The sequence below is a fragment of the Vulpes lagopus genome, chromosome 7 (genome assembly GCF_018345385.1).
Source record: "Vulpes lagopus strain Blue_001 chromosome 7, ASM1834538v1, whole genome shotgun sequence".
Taxonomy (NCBI): Eukaryota; Metazoa; Chordata; class Mammalia; order Carnivora; family Canidae; genus Vulpes; species Vulpes lagopus.
In genome coordinates this window covers 53,614,249-53,627,778 of record NC_054830.1, presented here as the reverse complement: position 1 = coordinate 53,627,778, position 13,530 = coordinate 53,614,249, and the positions used below count along the sequence as shown (strand labels likewise).

General features: G+C 53.2%; 1 protein-coding gene across 8 annotated transcripts in view; it reads right to left on the bottom strand.

Annotated features, from left to right (window-relative positions):
- Positions 1 to 13,530, bottom strand: part of GRIP2 (glutamate receptor interacting protein 2) — a 98,462-nt gene that overhangs the window by 3,573 nt on the left and 81,359 nt on the right. For 6 of the 8 annotated variants that reach the window (XM_041763889.1, XM_041763893.1, XM_041763892.1 and 3 more), the window contains 9 exons: positions 12,140 to 12,206; positions 11,884 to 12,029; positions 10,883 to 11,027; positions 8,418 to 8,557; positions 7,564 to 7,743; positions 6,376 to 6,550; positions 4,655 to 4,760; positions 1,182 to 1,328; positions 277 to 423 (listed from right to left, as the gene is read on the bottom strand). In XM_041763889.1, the coding sequence (XP_041619823.1) occupies positions 277 to 423; positions 1,182 to 1,328; positions 4,655 to 4,760; positions 6,376 to 6,550; positions 7,564 to 7,743; positions 8,418 to 8,557; positions 10,883 to 11,027; positions 11,884 to 12,029; positions 12,140 to 12,206 (1,253 nt within the window). The other 2 variants (XM_041763895.1, XM_041763896.1) reach the window with 1 other exon arrangement.

The window sequence follows — 13,530 nt, the reverse complement described above, 5'->3', positions numbered from 1 at the left end:
CACTCAGCCAGTGTAGAAGTGAGGCTCTTTCAGGGCGCCTGGGTGGCTCAGCGGTTGAGCATCTGCCTTCAGCCCAGGGCATGATCCGGGGTCCTGAGATGGAGTCCTGTATCGGGCTCCCCGCAGGGAGCCTGCTTCTCCCTCTGCCTGTGTGTCTGCCTCTCTCTGTGTGTCTCTCATGAATAAATAAATAAAATCTTTAAAAAAAAGTGGGGCTCTTTCCCCACGAGGCAAAGGAAAGCCACACCATTCACAGTGCCCCCAGCTCAGCATTACCTGAAGGACCCTGTCGAATGGCCGGAGGCCCCCACGTTGGGCTGGCCCATCCGGGCGGACAGTGTGGACATAGACACCCTTCTCCAGGAGGCCGTCAGAGACGCTAAAACCAAAGTCATTCCGCAAGGGGTCCTTGTGCAGGGTCACCTGGGAGCAGAAGGAGGAGGAGGTCCCTGGAGCTCTGACCTTTGCCCCAGCTCCCAACAGTGACCCAAATTCCTCAGCGTGGGACCCATGCCCAGCGTGCTGCCTAGCTGTGCTCCCTGCCACTTCACTGCCTTTGCCGCATGGCACCCCCTCGCCATCTCCACTGCAGCACATCCTCCAGTTCACGGCACTAGTCACACTGGGGAAGCTGGGGAAGGGGTGCCTTCTCAGTTCTTCAATCCTCTCCCTTCCCCCCAGGAGCAAGTCTCCATGGGGTATCCACGGGTCCCCAACACTTGCTCATCGCCCAATTTACCAAGAGACTTGGAACCTTCTGAGGGCTACGGGCTGAGAGGTCTCTTCTCTTCTGTTTGTTTTTCTTTATGGTAACCTACAGATGGCAAGGAAGGCTGGCTTCTCCTTTAAGGATGTGATATATATACACACACACATATACATATACGTGTATTCTATCTAAACACATTTATATATTATATGCACTAATTTAAGTAGAGAAAAAGTGAGTCTACTTAAAAAAAAACTGCTATATTCATAGCAGCCCAGTGTATATCACAGGGGTATGCATGTGTGTGGATCACCCAAATGATGAGAATTTTGGAAAGTCCAACCTAATACAGAATCGTGTTTGGTGGAGGAAAATGAAGCCCAGGGAGCGGAGGCCCATGTAGAGCCCCTAGTGGGTCCTCATGACACCAGGACACGCATCCTGGCTTCCTGTGCCCAGCCCCAGTGCCCACCTTGTGCATCTCCAAGGGTGTTGGCAGCAGCAGCTCCTGTATCTCTTCAGGGGATGCTCCTCGTACCTCCTGGCCCCTCCGCCAGGGCCGCTGGCTGGGCCTGCCCTCGAGGGCCACACTCTGTACTGTGCCCGTCATGATGGATGCCTGTGGACACACAGCCCTTCACTCAGACGCCTGTCTGCTCCCTATTTGGAGCCGGCATCTGTGGACACCTCCTTTGTACCAGCCTTCAAGGTCACAACAGTGAACAGCATAGACAGGATCCCTGCCCTCCTGGGGCTCTCCATCTGCTGGTGGGCAGGGATGGGGGGTCCTCGATCACACCAGCAATCAGAATTCTAATTGTTGGCACTGAATGATTAACACTTACTCTGTGCCAAGCTCAGTTCTACATATTATACACAGAGAATTCCTCTTGTTCTCTATGATACTGAGACAGGGAAATGCCATTTTTGGGGTCCATTTTACAGGTGAGGAAATCGAGGCTAAGAGAAATGATGATTTGAACTCAGAGTCTGGTTTCAAAATCAAAGGTCTTAGCCACTCTGCTATCTTGCTAATCATAAAAATAAGATAAAATCACACACAAAACCTAAAAGAGTTTACGACCTCAAGATTCTCACTAAAAGATCTTAAAGGATGAACTCAGAAGGAAAAAATAGAATGCAAGAAGCAACAGTGAGCAAAGAAAATAATTGCCTACCACCCTAATGAGTACTGATGAAAGCCCCACATTAATTAACTTTGAGCAATTTAAACAAGCAGGGAGGGACAGCCAGGTGGCTCAGCGGTCGAGCGTCTGCCTTCAGCCCAGGGCGTGATCCTGGAGACCCCAGATCAAGTCCCGCATCGGGTTCCCCGCAGGGTGCCTGCTTCTCCCTCTGCCTGTGTCTCTGCCTCTCTCTGTGTGTCTCTCAAGAATAAATAAATAAAAAGTTTAAAAAAAAGAAAACAAGCAGGGAAGTAAGAGGAGTTTAGAGGGAAGTGTAAACATTCTACAGGCCCTGTCCCATTTAGGAGGAGGGCCAAAGGCATGGATTAGACTTTGTTAGAAAAATCAAAGCAGGGACACCTGGGTGGCTCAGCGGTTGAGCGTCTGCCTTCAGCCCAGGGTGTGATCCTGGAGACCCTGGATCAAGTTCTGCGTCGGGCTCCCTGCATGGAGCCTGCTTCTCTTTCTGCCTGTGTCTCTGCCTCTCTCTGTCTCTGTGTCTCATGAATAATCAAAATCTTAAAAAAAAAAAAAAGAAAGAAAGAAAGAAAGAAAGAAAGAAAGAAAGAAAGAAAGAAAGAAAAAGAAAAGCAAAGATAGTGGAAATTCAAGGCAAAGTCAATTGGGCCTGGTCTTTTCAAAAAGTCAGTGACACAGTCTATCCATAGAATGGAATATTATTCAGCTATAAAAAGCATGAAGTACTGATACATTCTACAACATTACGCTAAATGAAAAAAGTCAGACACGAAATTCACCAAGAAGTTATATCAATCATGAATTTATATGACACTAACAATATAACCTCAAAGGATGGAAAACAAAAATTGACAATGTCAAGAATTTGCCAAATCACCACTCATGATGGGAATTTTATCATACTGCTAACAAAAAAACCCATAAAGATAAAGCATACAGCATTTCATAAGGATGCAGATTTGAACAAGTTTATGACAATCTTGATCTGCAGAGAAACCTACACCCAACAAAAGGGAATCTGCATTGTTTTGCAGGCATACATGAAATATTATACTAAAACTGATCAGATCCTAGGCCACAAAGAAAGAAGTCTTAGCAAACTCCAAAAAATTAATAGCAAATTGAACATATTTTCTGGCCATAGTACATATGAATTAAAAGCAAATATGAATTTGTTATAAAATTTGGGTTTAAGGGCAGCCCAGGTGGCTCAGCGGTTTAGCACTGCCTTCAGCCCAGCATGTGATCCTGGAGTCCTGGGATCAAGTCCCACATCTGGGCTCCCTGCGTGGAGCCTGCTTCTCCCTCTGCCTCTGTCTCTGCCTCTCTCTCTCTCTTTCTCTGTGTCTCTCATGAATAAATAAATAAAATCTTTTTTAAAAATTGGGGTTTAAAAAAACCTTTCCACTTCTGTGTAATTCAAGGGATTAACTAAAATCGTAATAGATATTTTAAAAATATTTGGAATTAACTGATCAACAAAAGTACCCAAATGCAGCCAAAGCAGTGCTGATGGGTAAAATCATTGCTTAAGATTCACTATGGCAGAAAACAAGGAAGACTGAAAACTAAGAAGCTAAGAAATCAGGAAAAGTATCATTATTTAAACACAAATAAAGAGTCTAGGTGGCTTAGCGGTTGAGCGTCTGCCTTTGGCTCAGGGCATGATCCCGGACTCCGGGATCGAGTCCCACGTCAGGCTCCCTGCAGGGAGCCTGCTTCTCCCTCTGCCTGTGTCTCTGCCTCTCCCTCTGTGTTTCTCATGAATAAATAAATAAAATATTTAAATAAATAAATAAATAAATAAATAAGCAAACACAAATAAAGTAGAAGCTAAACACAGAAATGAGTAAGATAGAAAACAATGAAACATAAGAGAGTATTAACAAAGCCAAAAATCAGTTCTTTGAATTGGCAAGACTGATGGAGGAAAAAAATTGGCACCAATCAGTAATATTAGGGGCAGAGATGCCTGGGGGGGTCAGCAGTTTAGCATCAGCCTTCGGCTCAGGGTGTGATCCTGGGGTCCTGGGATCGAGTCCTGCATCAGGCTCCCCACAAGGAACCTGCATATCCCTCTGCCTCTGTCTCTGCCACTCTCTCTGTGTCTCTTATGAATGAATAAATAGAAAATCTTTAAAAATAATAATAATAATAGTATTAGGGGCAAAAGCACAGATAAGGTGGAAGTTTAAATTATTGCTCACAGAGTAAGAAGGAGCTTCTGAAATGACCCAGTTGGATCCTTCCCAGCCTGTTCCACTGTGGGCAACACTGACCTCACACAAAGCTGTATTCACTTCTCAGCAACCCTGACCCCTCATGCCCTGTGCTGTCCCTGGGGTTGACACCCACATGCCTCCACAGGGCATGCCCACAACCATGTCCACATACTGCACCTGCACACACAGACACCAGATCTGCCCCTCAGCCTCCAAATGTACAGACACGCATGCTCTGAACATAACCTCAGCATTTGTGTGTACGTGAGCATGCTCCCACGCAGGCACACACACATGCACACATGATGACGCCAGACATGTTCACAGGTGTACACACGTCGATGTGCCATACCACAGTGCTCTCGATCACACTTGTGTATGTGTCCATGCAGTCTGCACGTGTGTGAAGACCTTTACATAGAGGGGGATGAGCGAGTGCATGATATACACGACGCTGGAACAGGATTCCATCCACATGCTCGCCTCCTACGGGCACTCACATCAGTGTGTCCATGCACAGGGGCCCCCAGGAAGGTCTGTGGGGCAGGTGGCCCTACCTCCAGTTCCCTCAGCAGCTCTGACTGACCACATGACTCCAGGTCCTCAAGGGCTTCTCCGAACATGCGCCAGAAGCCCTCCTCACGGGCAGGGCCAGGGGCTGGGCTGTAACGTAGGAACCAGAAAGCGTCAACTCCTGGTGGGCGGGTGGGCGGGCAGGCGGGCTGGGGCCTGACAAGTCTTCGGGGCCCCAGGGCCCAGTGTTGCGCTCGAGGGGCCTTAGGGTGGGCGGGCAGGCAGGCAGGCGTCCTCGGTGGCAGTGCTGGGGCCCCGGGGCAGTGGTTGGTGACACGGAATGGGGGGAAGACGCAGTTAGGGGCGACCAGGACTGTCGGTGGCCAGTTAGAACAGGGGCAGATGAGACGGGGTGGAGAGCGGTGACACAGGACGCCTGGGAAGAGAGACAGACAGACGGACGGACAGACAGACAGAGAGGAGATCCATGGTGTAGCCCCAGAGGACGGCCCCTGGCCCCACCCAGACACATGGCATCGTAGCACAGTGACAGGGACAGAGCTGGAGCCAGCGAGGACACAGATGGATGGAGAGGATGGGGTCTCTGTGCTGGGAGAAGGGTCCAGGCCACCCCACGGCTTCCATCACAGGCTGTATGAGCCCGTCATCAGCTCTAAAATCGAGGCTTGTTAGAATGGTCACAAGTCACACTTGCACACTTCCGAGTTCCCAAAGCTACTTGCCACCTACAAAGTCCTGGCTGCTTATGAAGTAAGGTTTGCAAAGCACTTTCTTACAAAGGCCTGGGAGCTTCTCTCTCCGAGGGAGACTCGGGGAGGATGATGTACAATAAATAGTTGCCTCCCGCCCTTCCCATTTTAAAGATGAGAAGACTGAGCCTGAAGGGCACTCTCTCCATTCAAATCAAGTCTACAAATATTCCCCGAGTCAGGGCTCTTCAGGGCCCAGGCCTAGGGAGGTGAATCTGGTGTAGTCTCTGTTCTTAAGGAGTGGGTGATTCATTCACAAAGTGTGCAGGAGTACCATGGGGTGCCAGGCACCCGCTTAGGGGTGCTGCGCAGAAGGGATGACAGCCAGGTAATTAACCATGGGGGCACAAGGTGGCCAGTGCCACGAGGAGGCTCGTGGGGACCAGCAGAGGGAGGGAGGAATGCCTGCTGCTGGAGGGAGTCAGGGGAGCCTCCAGAGGCAGGGGAATTTGAGCTGGGTTTTCAAGGCCGCAAAGGCCTTGGTCAGGAGAGAGAGGGAAAGGTGTTGTAGGCAGAAGGAAGCGCCTGAGCCAAAGCACAGACACGGGGGTTGGGTAGGGCTGAGTGAGGAACAGCATTTCTCCACAGGGCCTCCCTCCCCCAGCAGCGATGCGGTGTCCTTCAAAGCCAACACTACGAAGCCCACCACGTCCACGGCCAGGGCTGGTGCCTAGGACCCGAGGACCCTTGCAGGAGGCAGGAGGCCATCAAGCAACCTGAGCTAAGTCAGGAGGATTGGGTTCAAGCTCTGAGCTGTTCTTCTAAGAACAGGAGACTACCAGACTCTGGAAAGGCAAACGCCTTCTGCGCCTTTGCCACTGCTGTGCCCTCGGCCTGGCGCAGCCTCATCCCCATCTCCGCCTGGCCGAGTCAGCTCTGCCCAACGCTTCCTCCCCTCTCCTGGGAGGTACCCCCCTCTACCCCCACCACCGTGGCACAGGGACCCTCACCCAGGAGACCATGACTGCCTCCCTCGTGGCATTCCCACCACAGACCTAGTTGGTGGCTCCCAATCCTCCTCTTCCTCCTCCTCAGGGAAGCTCTCGTCCGTGGGGGCCGGGGTATAGCTCATCCTCCGGGGCTCGGTGGGTGGGGGGCTGCTTCTCAGCCGGCTGGGCCGCCACTCCTGGGGGGTCATGCCCCGAGCCGCTGCCTGTGCAGTGTAGGAGCCTGGCAGGTGGAGAGGAGGGTGTCTGGATCCACTCTGTGCCTTTAGCTTGCCTTCCTTCCTGCCCCTTTATCAGCCGTGCTGGATGACCCTGGAAAGGTCTTTGCCCCCTCTGGCCTTGCATGACCACCCACAGTTCCCTGAGGGCCCTGCCACCTAGTCCCTACCTCCAGAACTTCTTGGATCTCTTGACCACCCACAGAAGAGCTAATGCCCAGGGCTCCAGGATCCTGTCCAGTTCCATTGGGCTTAGCCTGGCTGCCTCCAGCCAGGGAAGGAGGTTCCCTATTTTGACCATTGTTCTCTGTCTGCCTTTGGGGATAAGCTAAGAGATACTGATTGAGTACTTGAGATGTGGAAGCGGAGACCCAGGGAAGGCAGATATACAGCCAGTGGGGACCAGGGCTGGGAGCCACCTGAGGACATTAGTTCTCTGAGCTGGGCCTTGGGGAGTCCCCATGGCTCTGCATCACAGAGGCCAGAAGGCCAGCTCCTGGAATTCAATTGGCCCCCAAGACTCAAGGCCACCCATGGTTTGCAATGTGCATGGGCAGGGAGTATGTGTCCTAAGAGGGCAGCCTGGAGGTGTCCACCTTAAGGCTGGGTCTTGTGGATGTGGTGGGAAGAGGCCTACTGCTTTCCCATCTTCGACTGGATGCAATAAACACAGTTTGGGCACCTGCTGTGTGCAGGGCACTGGGCTAGGAATGAGAAAGGCAGAAGTAAGGCCAGCTTGTCCTAAGCTCAAGGGGGAACTCTGCATAGCCAGTGGGGTGCTAAGGATGCTAATCAGAAGATGTGTGAAGGCCTTAGGCCCAAGCTCTGAGCAGTGAGGGGCCCTGAGCATGGCTGATGCAGCCCAGGCAGGTCTGCCACCAGCAACTGTCTCTGAAGGTTGGAGGAGGGAGGAGGAGGCAGAGGGAAGAGCCCCTGCAGAGGTCTGGCAGCTACGGCAGCCAAGAGAGGGCACAGCCAAGAGAGGGCACGTACTTGTCCCAGGGCCCCCGGGTGTTACCTGGGCCCCCAAATCCACCCTCTGTGGCCGAGCTGTCCCAGGACTCCACAGCGCTGTCCACACTGGGCACGGCGGGTGAGAACCGGGCTGGCAGGAGGCCTCCTTTGAGAGCCTCTGGCGGGTCCTCATCTGCATCGCTGGCCTCACTGAGGCTGCCTGACTTGCGGCGTGGGAGGGGGCCTGCAATGAAAAGGGGTGTCACTGCCAGTGGCCTCTGACACAGAGACCCAGACACACTCAGTGAACCTCAGTTTCCCCACTGCAGTCCAGTCTGGGGACTCACAGGCACCGAGCTCCCTGAGCCTGCTGCTGGGCAATCTGATAGGAGGAGAGGTGGCACGGTAATGGGCAAACCCATTCCATAGACAGGAAAACAGGCTGAGCTCTCTGAGCTGTGCCTTGGGGAGTCCCTGTAGCTCTGGGTGGGTACAACATGCCCAACGTCACATCGTGAACACCAGTGGAGCCCAGATTAGAAGGAAGACCCTAAAGCGCATTCTCCTTCCACTGCAAGGGGCGGCACCCCTGCCAAGGTTCAGGGCACAGATTCAGGGGAAACTGAGGAATGTAGAAGCTATGGCCCTAAGGCAGAACAAGCAGCCTTGAGAGGTGGGAAGCGATGAAGAGGGTGGTTCAGACCCAGGCTCTGCCCCACACAGGCTGTGGCCTTGGGACCACCACTCCCCTTTCTGAGTCTTGTCTCCTCAGCTGTCCCAGGTAGACCCACGGGGCCCTGTTCCACCTGTTCACTGAGGAGGCTGTGAGGTTGGGTACATGAAGCCTGACACAGGGGTGCAGAGGGATTTCACTTCCTAAATGGACTGATGGCCCCCAGGTGGTGGGGTGAGGCTCACGGTCTAGCTGCTTCTTGATCTTCAGTGTGACGGTCTCGCCAGCCACCTGCAGGAGGTGGATGGCCTCACTCAGAGGCCGGCCCTTGAGGCTCACGCTGTTGATGGCCAGGATGCGATCCCCAACATGGATAGCGCCCGTCCTGGGGAGGGAGCACAGGACAAAGAATGAGAGACATTCAAGGCTTCAGGGTGGGGGGCTCTGTCCTCAGGGAACTCAGGACCCCAAGGCACAAGCCTGACTGACCTCAGTTAAACCCAGCAGTAACAGAAATCTGGGGCGGCATTCATAGAGGCATAAAGTCTAGAATTTGGGGGACATCTGGGTGGCTCAGTCAGTTAAGCATCTGACTCTCTCTCTCTCTTTTTTTTTTTTTTTTTTTAGCATCTGACTCTTGATTTCAGTTCAGGTCATGATCTCAGGGTGTGAGATCGAGTCCTGCATGGGGCTCTGTGCTGGGCGTGGAGTCTGCTTGAGATCCTCTCTCTCCTTCTCCCTCTGTTCTTCCACCCACCCTCTCCCTCTCTAAAAAAAAAATAATAATTTAAAAAAATAAAGTCTAGAATTTGGGAGGGATGGAGGGCAATTTGGGAGGGAGAAGATTATTCTGCAAATTCATGTCAAGCATGAATTTTGAGCATGGTTTGAACCCCACACAGTAGCTGCCACGCACTAGCTACATGATCTGGGGCCCTGTATCTTAACTTCCCTGAGTCTCAGGGCCTTTGTGTGTAAACAGGGAGCGATACACTTACTCTAGTTAAAATTGAAAGATGGCTAGGTAGACGGGATTCCTGCTTCCCTCCAGCAGAAATCCAGGGCAGCAGAAATCCCTTTCCCTGGCCCTGTTTCCTCACCCAGAGAACGAGCACAGGGTGCCCAGCTGACCTCTAAGGGGGTGTGAGCGCTGACAGGGCCACACAGTAGCACTGCTCTGGCCCAGTGGGTCTCTACCTGGACACCATCAGAATCACCTGAAGAGCTTTTTAAAAAATGCGTGCTGCCTGGCCCCCAGCCCTGGCCAGTTAAATGGCATCCCTGGGAACCCGGCTGGCGAAGGTGATCCTGAGGAACAGTGGAGGGGAAGCTGCTGTGGATAGGGGGGGGGGGGGAGCACCTGACCTGCGCGTGGGAGGGCAAGGCAGTGCTCCCTCATGCCAGGCCTTGCCCACCCAGATCCCCGGGGGGCCCAGCGGAGTAAGTCAGGGGGAGGGTGGGCTGAGGGAGGGAGGTCAGAGCTGTCAACTGTGTAAAATACACATCGGATTCTGAAAACGTGGTATGACTAAAAGAAGATAAAACATCTCGTTAATGATTTCTAAATTGGGGGGGCCCTGGGTGGCTAAGCGGTTAAACATCTGCCTTTGGCTCAGAGCATGATCCGGGGTCCTGGGATGGAGTCCCACGTCCGGCTCCCTGCATGGAGCTGCTTCTCCCTCTGCTTGTGTCTCTGCCTCTCTCTCTCTCTCTCTCTCCCTCTCTCTCTCTCTCTCTCTCTCTCTGCGTCTCTCATGAATAAATAAATAAATCTTTAAAAAATAATAATTTCCAAGTTGACTATGTGTTGAAACAAATATGTATTTAAGATTCCTTTTACTTGTTTCTTTTTACTTTGCTAACATGGCTACCAGAAAGTTTATGATGAAACGTGTGGCTCGCCTTACATCACAGTCGTACAACACTGAGCTGGATCAGCCCGGTGCGGGGGGGAAGGAGGGCTGCATGTTGCATCCCCAGCACCCAGAATGGACTGGCACACAGTGGGTACCCAGTCAAGGTGGGAGTCCATGAACACCCTTGAGATGGGAATGGCCACTGCCGCGGGCCAGCAGGGGGCGCTCCAGGAACAGGGAGCCTTCCCTGATCCTCCATCCCCCTGCATCCTATTGCCGCAGCACACTACCATGTGGCCCCTCCTACTTTGTGTCCTCCTCCAGGGGCCGTGCCTGTCACCCTCAGGCCTGGCCAGGCTGTTCCTCTACAGCCAGCAACTCTCAGTGTCTGGAGAAAGCTGCATCTCACCCAGACTGCGATCACCGACCTGTGACCCCCACGGGGCCCTGTTCCACCTCAGGGCCCCAGATGCACCTGCTCCCACACTAGTCTGGACAGACTGTTACACTCTCTTTCTCACAGTTTCCCCAGAGGAGAGGACAGCAAGGGGGACCCCTCATCCTTCCAGAAAAACCCCAGGCTGTGTCAGGATTGGAGTCGCACAGCAGATGCTCCAAAAGGGCTCACAACACTAACTTTCCAGAAATGGAGAGTCTCCAGACTGGGCCAGTGGGGGAATCGGTCTGCCTCTGGGGAATCGAGGCTCAGAGAGGGAAGGGACAGGCCCGATGTCACCCAGCACATCAACAGTGGAACTGAGACCAGAATCCACTTCAGCTGTTCCCAAAGCCCAACCCCTGCCCCATGATGGTCCTCGGCCCTCCCTGTGTGCCTCCACAGAACCTCAGCTCACCTCTCAGCCAGACCGCGCTTGGTGAGGCCTGAGATGACAATGGGGTCAAAGGGCTCCTCTGTGCCAGAGATGGTGATGCCCAGGGGACCCCCGTAACGCTTCAGTTCCACTGTGTAGCTGATGGCACCTGTGGTCTCCTGCTCATCTGCAAAGGTGGCACCCATCGGGGCGGGGGTACAGTGTGGCAGGACCCAGGAGCCGGATACCCCCAGCGCTGGGTGCCCTCACACTCATCCATTCACTCATTTGTTAATCCACCCATCCACTTGTGCCATGGCTTCAGATGGCACAGCCCGGGCACCCTGAGGCCCCCCGTTGCCCCCACAAATGTTTTCTTGCACCCAAACCCCATTTAAAAAAAGAGAAGAAAGAAAAGAATCAATCACTGAAACCCAACATCCTAAAATACAGATTTCACATAGGACACAAAATAACAATTATGAGGATAAGGAGAAACCAGATTTCCAACTTTTCTTTTAAAAAGATGATGATGATGAAGAAGAAGAATCTGCCCACAAGAGACGGTCTGGTCCTTCCCAGGGCAGGAGATGGCGGCTGCCCCTCTGAATAAGAGATTGGCTCTCCAGGGGTCACAAGCCTCACGCCTTCCTTTTGCACCCCAACCCGTACCATCTTTCTTACCTCTCTCCAGTTCACTCACCTGTCACCTGTCTGGTCTCAGAGGTGTCAGACTTGGCAGGCTTTCCTTCCTCACTCACACACGACCCCAGCAGGACGGACCCCCACCCCTCCGCCCTCGCAGCATCACCGCTCTGCCCACTCCTCTGCTAAGCTCTGTGCTGGACACGGGGGATCCAGGCAGCCCCAGGGACAGTGAGCCATCCGTGCTGAGCTCCGTCCTTGCATTTGTTCATTCAAGGAGTCTCCACCAGCTGCCCGCACCTCCCTCCCCGGCCACAGGGAGCCCCAAATTGCAAGCTGGAACCCGCTGGTCTGGTGGCTGGACCCAGAGAGTTGGCAGGGAGGGGCAGGGGCCATACCAGAGTTGTCCTCATCCTTCCGGATCTTCAGCTTCACCAGGTCCTCGCATTGCCGCAGGATTTGCACAGCGTCCTCCATGGGGCAGTTGTCCAAGCGGATATTGTCAATGGCCAGCAGCTTGTCGCCTGGCTCAAGGGTGCCCGTCCTGGGGGAACAGGGGTGGAGGACAGGCACGGGTGGGGGAACAGGAGCCTGGCACATGCTACTCCCCCTGGACTACTCCCCTTACTCGCGCCCAGGGTTACCCACCCCTACCTGTGTGCCACACTGCCCTTCTTGATGTCAGAGATAATCAGGGGCTCTCCTCGCTTCCTGCTGGTCGCTGGGGGAGAAGAAGCCATGAATCCAACCTTTGACGGCCTCAGCCTCGGGGAGGGGGACTGGGAGGGCCCAGGAGTTGGGACATGAACACAGACCTCTGTACCCTGCTCCCCCTGCTTCCTGCCTGGTGACCATGAGCAAATCAGCTCCCCTTCTGCCTCAGTTTCCCCTCTGCAAAATGGGGACAACGCCACAGAACTCATGGAGATGTCATAAGATTAAACTAGACAAGGCAAAACCAAAGTGGATCCTGGCACATAGCAGGTGCTTAATCCACATTAGCACTTTACCCTTCTGCTCAGCCCATCCCCAAGCAAGCTGTGAGCTCCTTCAGGGGCAGTGTCTGGCTGGCACACCTACCTAGCACCAGGTGGGACCCAGAACTCCATGACCTTTCCACAGTTGAGTTTTCCCTTTTCCCAGATGCAGGGAGTGCTGGCTGAATGGCTCACAGGGGGCTCCCTCTCTGGGAATTGCCTTTGGCCAAGACATAAGCCTCAGCCAAGGTTGTGCAGCTCCTGGGTGCAGCCTGGTCCACACAGTGATGCAAAGGCCCAGCTCCCCACCTCATTCAGGACAACTTCTAAAGCCTTCCCAGCCTTAGAGCTCTCCGTGGGATTGGCTGCACATAACCAGCTTCTCTGTCTGCCCAGTCCCGCATCTCTCACCTCGCAAAGATGCTGATGCCAAGAGCCCTTCTCAGTAAAAACTTCCCGAAAGTAACTGTGTCTATGAAGCTCTTTCTGGGGGAATGTGACCTAAGACAATGGGTAGCTAAGTTTTCTTGCAAAAAAAAATCCATCGGTGCTAATGGGTTTTCCCATTAGTGAGCAGATTGTAGGAGTCCCCTCTCGGCCCATGTGGCATCTTTGCTGATGAGACAAGGGCAACCCTTCCAATTAGTCTGTTGAGGAAATGATGTAATAAGATTGTAAGTCTACCTTAAATGGGCACCTTTATGTCATGCACAACTTGTGCAACCATATCTGGCAGCCCTACCCAGAAATTCCTGAGCTAGGAGCAGCTTCTCTCCTCCCAGATTGCTTAAACTCCCACCTCCATTGACTGTGGAGGCTGGGGTAGGAAAGAGTTTCAGCAGCAGCCCTTCTAGGCAGCCCTTCTAGACAGTTGCTCTCTGTGAAGCCCAGGGTGGGAATTGAGGATCATTTCACACAGTGGGGACTGTAGTCCTGGTCTTGTTTTTCCGAGGCTCCCTGAATCTCCCTAGGGAATGATATCTCTGCATCCCTTGCCCCATCTGGGGTCAGTCCACCTATGTGTGTGCTGCCCTGGCCAGAGTGGACACTTGCCAGGAGGTCACCTCG